General features: G+C 56.9%; 1 protein-coding gene across 1 annotated transcript; it reads left to right on the top strand.

Annotated features, from left to right (window-relative positions):
- Positions 1-411: 411 nt before the first annotated feature.
- Positions 412-3,172, top strand: LOC102145494 (putative uncharacterized protein encoded by LINC00322). The gene is given in 4 exon segments (XM_065541339.2): positions 412-2,071; positions 2,073-2,200; positions 2,203-2,240; positions 2,242-3,172. Coding segments are annotated over 4 exon segments (903 nt in total). The 5' UTR covers positions 412-1,787; the 3' UTR covers positions 2,695-3,172.
- The last annotated feature ends 7,720 nt before the right edge of the window (positions 3,173-10,892 follow it).

Genomic DNA, 10,892 nt, shown 5'->3' on the forward strand with positions numbered 1-10,892 from the left:
ATCCACCCCCGCCGCCGTCTGTGCTCCACGCAGCAGTCGAGGGAGCTCCACGCTGCTGGGCTCACAGCCTCCGGCGACTGTCTGAGCAAGGGCTGCCAGCAGCCAGGTGGAACTGCAACCCCGGCTCCCAGCTGCCCTGTCAAAGCTCTCAGGCCGCCCACGTACTGTGAGATGCACTTCTTCCCCTCCCTTTGCTCCCTGACTAGGGCATCTACTCTGCGTAGGTGCAGGCTTTGTCTGTTTTGCTCAATGGTGAGGAGGAGAACGAGGAGGTGGAGGAGGACGAGGAGGCGCAGGATGACGCAGTGCCCAGCCCCGGCGGCTCAGAGGAGGTGCTTAGTAAATATTTGTTGAGAGAATGAATGCATGGAATGCATTTCTATTTCCAGCCCCAGCCAGGCTCCTGGAAGTGCAGAAACAGGAGCAGACTTGCAAAGGAGGATAAAGCCCGGACGTGGAGGGCTCGAGGTGGGCTTGGACTGCTGGAGGTGCTAAGAAACAGTTTCCTTCCTCCTCAGATCTCTCCGCAGCCTGCGACAGGCCAGGTTTCCCAAGCAACTCATCTGGCTGGGTTAAGAGGGGCCAGAGAGGGTCTGGGGTGGGGGAGGGAAGGCTGAGGCCCCAGCTTGTCCCTGCAGCTGCTCGGGTTCCAAATGCCTGGAAGCCTGGACTCGTTCCCACTCAGCCGAGGCAGGCTGCAGAGAGCTGACTCCTTTAAGCCGGCCCCGGCGTTTACCCCAGAGCCACAGGTTCTGCCCCGGCTGCCCTGAGGCTGGCCTCATGGGGGTGGCGCCCCCCACCCCCACAGCGTGCCCCTCCCCTCCACGCAAGCGAGCCCAGCCTGGCCCCCTCACAGTCACGTGTCCCTCGCGGAGGCCACTCCACGAGTCACAAGGCAGAGTTTCCATTGGCGTCAAACGTACGTGGATGCTGGATCTGGGATGGACAGGAGCCAAGAGGGGAAAAGCCAGTTTTAGAAAATTCACATGCCTGGGGGTTACAGAGGGCAGACCCCTGAGGGCACCACATCCCCATGGCAGGGGTGGGAATGGCCCTTGGGGCATAGACCCAGTACGTGTGCACACTCTCCCTCTCTGTCCATCACTCCCACACACACATGCACACGCACACGCAAGCACACACATGCACACATGCACACACACGTACACACACTCCCCACTGACTGAGGAGGCCACACAAACCCAGGCCTGAGCCCCAGCCCACTGCCTGCAGGTTCAGACACTTGGGCACGTTTCTCAGCCATTTGGAGCCTCAGTTTTCCCATCTGGGAAATGGGGACAGTGATATCTCAGAGACACTGTAGCCATCACCGGAGGGGACCACAGACCACTCTCGGCGGGGGTGCCAGGCATCGTGTTCGCATCTGGTGAGGAAGGGTCTAGCCTGACCCTTGGCTTCCTCCATCCCAGATGTCCCTTGAGGCATGTGGCCTGGGGTGGGGGATCCGGAGAGGAAGAGAGACAGGCCAGGATGCACGGTGACCCCAGGTGAGGCCCACAGACCCGGGTAGATGACCACCACTCCCACTGGAATCCTCAAGACTGGAGCAGCCAGGAAATTCTGTCCAAGCCGAGTCCCTGGGTTTGCGAGACCTTGCACTCCACCTCACAGGGGTCGTCTGGGTTTGTGGTCTCTGGCCAGGTGGGTGTGGGAGCCTCTCTCCTCCAGCTCAGTCTCACACTACACCAGAAAGGGAAGGGCAAGAGCACTCCCTCAACCCAGAAGACCCCCAGATCAAGAGACCACCCAGGCTACAATCAACTCCGATGGCGCTTTTAATCACCCCAGCAGGAATGGCGACTGTAAACAGACATTCAACGACTTCCAGAGACACACACACCTCCCGGGCAAAACTGTGTTTCCATAAACCTTGTAGAAATGACTCGGAGAGCTGGCTGAGTGAGGGCCGCCTGGACACCAGTGTGCAGGCACCGAGTCCTCAGCACCGCCACACTCAGCCGTCCTGCGAGCCCCAGACCCTGGAACACTCCAGCTGCCTCTCCACTTGTCTAGTGGGATGTTTCCTCCCAGTGCCCCCATTACCCCACACCCCCGTCTTCTTCTGGGCTCCCGGTGGCTCCCCCAACACTTGCTCTGCTGATGGGTGCATTCTCCCCAAGTCTGGCCGTGAAGCCATCCTGGTTGCCTCGGTTTCCCCTGCTGGCCAGGCAGTCACCAGCTCCTCAGTGGGAATGCCACTCTTTGCCACCACCCGGCCTGGGCTCAGTGGGATGCCTGCACCTCTCCACGTTGCACTCCTCCAGCCCATTCTCTGGACACTCGGATGAGAACAAGGCTACTGGTCAGGGGTGTGAGGGCAGGGATCAGCCTCAGAGACCATCCCATCTCTGTGAGTGTCCTGCAGCTGCCAAGCAAAGTGCCACCAAAGGGGCAGCTGAGACCAACAGAAATGTATTCCCTCTTGGTTCTCAGGCCAGAAACCCGAGCTCAAGGCGTCAGGAGAGCCAGCCCTCCTCTGTCAGCTCCAGAAGAGAATCCGTTTCTCGCTTTCCCAGCTTCTGGTGTTGCTGGCAACCATTGGCATTCTTGACTTGTGGCTGCACTGCTCCCATCCCTGCCCCCGGAGTCACGTGGCCTTCTCCCTGGCCTTGCTGTGTGTCCCCTCCTCTTATAAGACTCCAGTTACTGGGTTTAGGGTCCACACAAATCTAGTAGGACCTCACCTTGACTTAATCACATCTGCAAAGGTCCTTCTTCCAAATAAGGTCACGTTCCCCATTTCTGGGTAGATGTAAGTTTAGGGGGGCCGCTATGTAGCCCAGTGCCATCCTCCTACAGACCCCAGGATGGCTGAGGAATCCAGTCTCAGCTGAGATGCATCAGGCTGCTTAGGATCAGAGCCTGGACCACACTGAGCACTCACATTCTCTCCTGATATTCTTTCAAGCATGCCAGTAACGTCTGTTCCTGGAAACCCCAGGTCAATCCCCACCACCAGTGCTCCTGCTGCCTGGAGAAGAAAATGCTCCAGACCCCTCCTTCCCAGCCTGCTGGGTTCCCTCCAACCCAGGCCCAGCCACCTTCTCCAGGGATTGATAAGACGCCATTTCCAGATATATTGTTAAGTGGCAAAAGCAGGCAGCAGTACGCAGTGACCCGTCTTGTGCGTAATAAAGTGTAAAAATATGCATATGTGCGTGTTTATTTATAGATGCAAAAGAAAAGCACTGGAAAGATAAATCAGAAACTAATAAAAATGGTGACTTGACGTGTGTGTGGAGTTAGAAATGGAAGCTGCCCTGAAGATAAGTTGTCTTTAGTGTTTGACCCAGAACTATGTGAACGTTTTCCATATTCAAAACAATTTGAATGTGTTAAAATTTAAGTTTAAAAGAGAACATCCTTAGAAAATGAAAACAATGAAAGTGGAAATTTATATAGAGTTTGTGACATAACTGAAACAAACACAAAATTATTTCAAGTGGCTTTAGAGTACAGAATTTAGACTTTTTTTTAAACTGGTGGCATGTATTTTAATGGCAAGGAAATCAAATGTATTGTTCAGTAGGTCTTAGTGTTAAGTTTGGCATCGTTATTTAAATTTTTTCCTCTTCTAGGATAAAGCCAGTAAGTAATTATGTGAATGATGTAAGGAACCAAAATTATTATTACTGAAAGAGAAAAAAATACACAAATACAAAATCCAATAGGTTAAGAGTAGCACTGTCATCTTAAATTTGAATTGGAAATGTGAATGTAATCTCATAACTTATTTATTCATTCTGATTGACGATTGATTGATTGAGACAGGGTCTTACTCTGCTGCACAGGCTGGAGTGCAGTGGCATGATCTTGGCTCACTGCAGCCTTGACCTCCCGGGCTCAAGCCATCCTCCAGCCTCAATGTCTTGAGTATTTGGGACCACAAGTATGCCAATACACCTGGCTAATTTTTGTGTTTTTTGTAGAGATGAGTTTCACCATGTTGCCCAGGCTGGTCTCAAAACTCCTGAGCTCCAGCAATCCACCCGCCTCAGCCTCTCAAAGTGCTGGGACTCCAGGCGTGAGCCATTGAGCCCAGCTAATCTCATGAAAGTGCTGGGATTGGCCAGGTGCGGTGGCTCACACCTGCAATCCCAGCACTTTGGGAGGCCGAGGCGGGCGGATCACGAGGTCAGGAGATCAAGACCATCCCGGCTAACACAGTGAAACCATGTCTCTACTAAAAATACAAAATCTTAGCCGGCCATGGTGGCGGGTGCCTGTAGTCCCAGCTGCTCGGGAGGCTGAGGCAGGAGAATGGCATGAACCCGGGAGGCGGAGCTTGCAGTGAGCTGAGATCACGCCACTGCATTCCAGCCTGGGCAATGGAGTGAGACTCTGTCTCAAAAAAAAAGAAAAAAAAGAAAAAAGAATTTCATCCGCACACCAGCAACAAAGCACTCACAGCAAAAGACCTGACACTGTTAATTTTTTATGGAAATAAGAGATATCATACAGTTCTCCTATTTTCTATGTTTGGAAATTGTCATCATAAACAGAGGGTGTGCAAGGCTAGGGAATGAGGGGCCCTGTCCCCACCTGCGGCATCCCTGCTTTGTTTGCTGAAGCTCTCGTCCCCATCCCCGAGGTCTCACTCTGGTTATGGCCCCAGCCTTTTTCCTCCCCTCCTTCCTGCACCCTTGCCAGCTGCTTGGCGCCGGTGAAGTGTGTTTATCAAAGCTCCTGGCCCAGCCTTGCTGACTCAGAGAACCTGATGAAGGAGGGGAGAGTTGAGGAAGAGAAGGTGCAGCCGGGGGTCACTGGGGCTGGAGGGCCTCAGAAGCCACTGGCAGGAGGAGTGCCCTGGCTCTGTGCTCTGGGAACGAAACTCAGCCTTCCTCTCGCTGCTTGCTTGTCCCTGGAGTCAGGGGCGTGTCTCCCACCACACGGAGGCAACGCCCACATGTGTCCCCAGTTGCACTGAGATACGCCCAAGGGTGGTACCCGCAAGGTGCACACACCGGTGACAGGTGACGTGCCCAACAGCAGCTAAGCTGGTACACTGGTGTGTGGGGGAGGGGTAACACCAACTGGATTTTCCCCACTGACCTCGCCTGGACATCCCCCACACTGAGACTCAAATCGTCTCTCATTCCTGATGTCTCATCTGCTGACTGGCCGTGACGTCTAACTGGTCGTCCTTCTCTCTTTCCCAGTGTTTTCCTGCCAACAGGAATTGAGATCTAAAGGTCTGAGAGGCTCAGCTTCACTGCTGAACCAGAAGAATGAGATTCAGGTGGGAGATCCCAGGCACTGGCTCCCCGGGCTGGCCTCCCCCAGGGCTGGCCTATCTCAGGGCCTGGTCAGGGCTGCAGCTGCCCCACCCCAAGGCTCACCCCTCCCTAGTGCGGGGATTTGGAGCCTGACCTTGTCTCACTGGTGGGAGGGGACAGAGCAACATTTTAAAGCAACAGGGGACATGAGGCATCCATGCATTTCACTCGGATGTTTAGGAGATAACCTTGCAAGTGTGCAGATTCCCTTATGACAATATTCCCTGCAAGTGTCATAAATCTATAATAGCGAAGAGTCAAAAACAACCCACATTTCCTAAAGCAACCCTGAAATAAGGCCATGTCATGTCAGAAAGGAATATTTAATGACACAGAAAAATGCTCTGATACATTAAATTGGAAAGGGAAGCAGGTGTACAGGATGGCTCCAATTTGTATTACACTCTATTATGAAAAATAAGCTGGAAGAAAAGACACGAACGTTTGTCAGAACTGACATCTGCCGGACTGTGGAACGGAAGGCGATCGTCACCTGTGTTCCATAGGACTTTCCTGTATGACTGCACGACTAACAGCGCGTCTCCCTCACTCCGGTGCTGTTCTCGGAATCCTGTCTAGAGCTATACAGGTGACTCGTGGGTATTACGATTGACACTTTGCAAAAGAGGAAACTGAAATTTAAATATGAAGGCAGCCCATCTGGGGAGCAGCTGAGTCAGGATCCCAGCCCGAGGCTCTGCAACAACAGCACCCCAGAGGCACCATGTGGCTTGGGGACCTCTGCACATGCAGCTTCCCCACCCTGAGGCTTCCAGTGGGATTTGTCTGGGTGTTGGGAGCTCTAACCATGAAACGGCTCCTCTATACCCAGCTCCATGGGTGAGGAGCGAGGTTTGTGCCCCTCGGGCCCTGACAGTGCCCAGGCCAGGGGGCCATTCCTGGGAGTGCCCAGCCAGCCCCGAGCCTCAGCAAGTCCAGCAGAGCCCATGGATGTTGGGGATCCCAGTCTTCCACTCTGCATGCCTGGGGTAAGCCTCGAGGTGGGGCAGCTGCAGCCCTGGCTGGGCCCTGAGAGGAGCCAGCCTGGGGAGCCAGTGCCTGGAATCTTCCACCTGACTCCCACTCTTCTGGTTAAGCACTGGCTTCTTCTGCTTAGGTCCCTGGAAATAAGAGACACTTTAGAGAGGGGATCACATGTTTGGTCTCCCTGAGCCCCGCTGGGTGCTTTCCATGCACCGTCTCCTTGTACCACCCACTTTACAGATAAGAGGACCTAGAGTGCGGACCTGGCCAGGGTTACATGGGGTGCAAGGACCAGGCAGGATCTGAACACAGGCTTGTCCGTGATGAAGTCCTGTGAGCACCAACCACAGTGGTGACCAGAAGGCAAAAGGAGCATTTGAAGCCAGGGATGTGCAGATGGAGGCCAGCACCCAGGAGAGTGGCCTGCATGTGGTGGCCTCAGCTTCCAGGAGGTCCTGTGGGCACAGGGCTCTGGGCTGACTCAGAGCTGGTGGATGCAGAGGTTAGCTCCCTCCCATGCATAGCCAGGCTCTGACCCAACTTTAGGCCCTGGGGACAAGAGGGTCTGGGAGAGCCCTGCCCACCCAGGGGGCAGGCAGTCACCCCAGCGTGGAGCCTGGTTCTGCCCTCGGGAGGTAGTTCCTTTGGTTGGACCAGAATGTCTGCTGCTGATCAGGAGAGGGCCAAGGGGTAGGGGGTGTCCCATGCGCACCCTGAGAATTGCACCAGGCTCAGGGAGCAACCTCAGCCCTCCTCGTGCAGAGCTGCAGCGGACAGTGCCAGCCCTTGCTGGCCCTCACACACGCAGGATGCCCCCAACACGGCTTGAGGCCTTGCAAGACATTGGGAACCAGGACATCTAAACCCTGTTGGCTTCCGCGGTGTCAGAGCCTCACCCCAACCAGAAGGCGCGTCGGGGACGTGGTCATGTGGTGTCTCCCTGAGCTAAGAGTGACTCGGGAGGCTGCAGTCAGACCAGGGTGACCTGGCCTGCCGAGTGACGGTGCTCAAAGAAGGACCCTTCAGCTCCTCCCTGCCAGGGGTGGGGCGGAGTCTCCCAGGGGTCCTCTCTGGGAGTAGGAGGCCTGAGGGGCAGGAGTGGGGTCCCAGCAGCCTCTCCCCCGGTGGCAAGGTGTGTATGGCTGCAGAAGCCCCGGTTCTGTTTCTTTGTCTCTGACATGGGGCTGATGGCAGTGCTTCCCCTCCTCGGGGAAGACAGAGGCACAGATGGGGAGAGGCGGCCAACAAGCCCTGGAGCACCAGAGCCGCCAGGAGCTGCAGGAGGCAGGAGGGACGCCCCTCAGCCTTCATGGAGAGTGTGCCTCCATCTTGGTCCTCTGGTGTCCAGAGCTGGGAGAGAAGAGCTTTCTGTTGTTTTAAGCCACTCATTCTGGGGCACTTTGCTAGGGAAGCCCAGGAAACTCGGCAAGCATGGAGCTGGAGCCGCCTGAATGACTCACAAGCAAGGACAAGAGGAGTGGACCCCGGGCATTCGGGGAAAGCTTTGAAAGATCCGCCTGCTCCCTCGGCACGCAGAAGAGGTCTTAGGGAGGGGCTGAGGGGTGTCTGCTCTGTAGGAGCAAGCTCGTGAACCTGGGGCTGGAACGGCAAGGCCCCAGCAAAGCCAGAGCCTGGGATGGGGAGCTGAGGGTGCAATCAGCTTGTCCCTGGGAAGGTGATGTAGGGATTCCCAGCCTCGCAACACATCCATCATCTGGGAGTTACCTGAACTATGTGGAAATGCAGATCTCCAGGCTCCCACAAGCGGCTTTGGGACAGAGCCCAGATGGGTGCATTTAGCAGCTCCCGCCTGACTCGGATGCAGGGCAGACCCATGGCACCTCCCGGTAGGTCAGCACGTCTGAGGTCACTGGGCCAGCGCAATGCTCCCCTTTTCCCAGTAGGTCATCACGTCTGAGGTCACTGGGCTAGCGCAGTGCTCCCCTTTTCCCCGTGAGGTCAGCGCGTCTGAGGTCACTGGGCCAGCGCAATGCTCCCCTTTTCCCCGTGAGGTCAGCGCGTCTGAGGTCACTGGGCCAGCGCAATGCTCCCCTTTTCCCCGTGAGGTCAGCGCGTCTGAGGTCACTGGGCCAGCGCAATGCTCCCCTTTTCCCCGTGAGGTCAGCGCGTCTGAGGTCACTGGGCTAGCGCAATGCTCCCCTTTTCCCTGTGGCAAAGTGAATGTGGAGGCCGAGGTGGGAGCACGGCTGGCATCCACTGAGTGCCACCCTCCCAGCACAGGGCCAGAAGATGCACAGCAGGTGGCCTGGCTGTGCCATGCGGGCACCTGGGGACATGGGCAGGCCACAGCAGGGACCCGGGCACCTTGCAGGGACAGGCTGGGGATGCCTCCTCCACTCTTCCCAGCCCGTCCTCATAAAGCACCTGTGGGGCTCCTCCTGAGCCCAGGGAGACCCAGGCCCACATGGGCAGCAGTGTGGCTGGTATGTCATTGCAGCCAGGAAAATAACCTGGGAAATGACTGAAAATGCAGCCAGGCCGCATCCTGCGTGCCCGGCCCCTTCTCAGAAGGAGGGAGGAGGTTTGTCTCAGGCCGGGTCCCACGGGCAGCTGGAAGCCACCCAGCTCCACGGCCGACCTGCTGCCTGAATGACCGACATGTGGCCGTTCGGCTGCCAAGCTGGCTGGCTGCAAGTGCAAAGCTGGCTGAACAAAGCAGGCCATTACGAAGCAATACAGAAGGCATTTCCCCGCAACCAGGGCCAGCGGGCTGGCGCCAAAGGAGGCCGGCCATGCACTTCAGGCAGCACATTCATTCTCAAGGTCCTGCTCAGCAGGTTGCAGCCCGGGACGGCATGTCTAAGACCTCCATGGCAGGGAGCAGATAGGGCTGAGTCGGGGCGGCCGAGGGGTCACGGTCTGGAGAGGACTTAGACGCTCTGGACTGTTTCAGGCTCCGCTCTGCTTGGCAGAAGGCTCCAAGAGCCCTTCCCATGCGCAAGTCTCTCCCGTTTCCTCCACTAGCCCATCGCCAGCCATGCATTCATTCACTCACTCATCAAACCTACAATGAGCATTTACTATATGCCAGGCACTGTCCAAGGTACTGGGGACACAGCTGAGAATCAGCCACACTCCTGTCCCCCACTGGGACCTCTCTGCCCCGGCCATGTCTCCAGGGCTCCCTACAGCCTGCACCCGCCATTTTGCTCCCTCCCCTCCCCACCTCTCTGGCAGTCAGACTCTTATTTCTGTCCTGCGGCCTTCCCAGCCTCCTGGCTCCCTCCCCATTTCCTCCCACACTGCTGATCTCCCGATGAAATCCTCCTGCCCGTCATCCTGTCTTGGCATCTGCCTCTCAGTGGCCCTGGGCTCACAGTCTGGCCACTGCAGCTGAGTTTCGCACTGGCTCAGGTGTGGCAACATGGAGATTGAAAGGCTCTGAACCAGGCACCAGGAGCCTGGTCCCCAGGCCAGCCCTCCGTAAACCAGCTTTGTGGCCTTGGACAACCCCAGGCCCATCCTGGGTCTTGCTGTCTGGAGAAAGGAGGAAGCCGGGCAGACAGTCTCCAAGAACTTTCAGCCTCCACACCGCTTGGTTTCTGGCTGGGCCCAGGGCTCTGCCTGCAGCATGGGGCTGCGCGTGGAGCCTCGGTGATGGGTCCTCCCGCCACTCTCGGCTGTCATCACCGGCCCAGGTGCCCTTGCCACACAGCACCATTTCCAACGGTGAAGGCCTTCATGTGGCACCTGTCGGGGCAACGTGGCCGGCACAGGCTGGGCTGGGGGAGAAAGGGTGCTGGGCAGCTCTGTGCCCTGTGACTTTGTGGGTCTGCCGGGCTGTCCTTATATTGAAGACACTGTATTTTTTGACTCCTATAAAGCAGTGGAGATAAGACTGGCTCTGAGATGTATTATGACCCCTTGAGTAGAGCCAGGGGGCAGAGCCACCTCCCGCGTGGTTTCCATGAGCATTGATAAGAAATGCCGCCATGAGTGGAAACAAGGTCTGTGGATGGGCTCATAGGCTGTGGTTCCAGGCCCATGCCCCTCTCCAGAGGGAGCAGACCAGGGGAGGGTGGTAGAAGCATCCAGCGAGGGTCGAGGTGCCCCACCGGCCTCAGCCCCTGCTTTGGAAGCACCCGGAAGACAGATCGTGGGGCTCTGTGGAGCCAACCTGGGGTTGCCACCAAGGGCTCGTTTCGAAAACGTCTCCAATCCAACAGCAAGGTTTCGGGGGTCCCTGAGCCTCAGCCAGGTTCAGTTGCCTGAGTCACACCTGCTGAGGCCACTGTGCAGGTGCAGGCCCCACCCACAGGCACCCCCTTTTGGCCCACCCAGCTCCATCTCCCACCCAGGGGCGTTGCCCTGCATGGCTCTCCCAGCGGCACATCTGAGCTCCACCCAGGGCCCCCTCAGGCTCCAGAAGAGGAGACAAACCCGGAAGCCCCCACACAGAGGCCAGATGTGGTCAGGGGAGGGTTGGGAAGGAGGGACAGTCCTCCCACTGGGCATTCCCCTGGCCTCATGGGCCCGAATCCACTGAAGCCTGGACCCACGCTGGAGCCACATGGCCAGTTCTGAGGGTGGTGCCTGGGATGGCTCTCAGGACGGTGAGGCCTGGTGGCCTCTGTGCTCCATGTAGAGAAA

The sequence above is a fragment of the Macaca fascicularis genome, chromosome 3 (genome assembly GCF_037993035.2).
Source record: "Macaca fascicularis isolate 582-1 chromosome 3, T2T-MFA8v1.1".
NCBI classification, from domain to species: domain Eukaryota; kingdom Metazoa; phylum Chordata; class Mammalia; order Primates; family Cercopithecidae; genus Macaca; species Macaca fascicularis.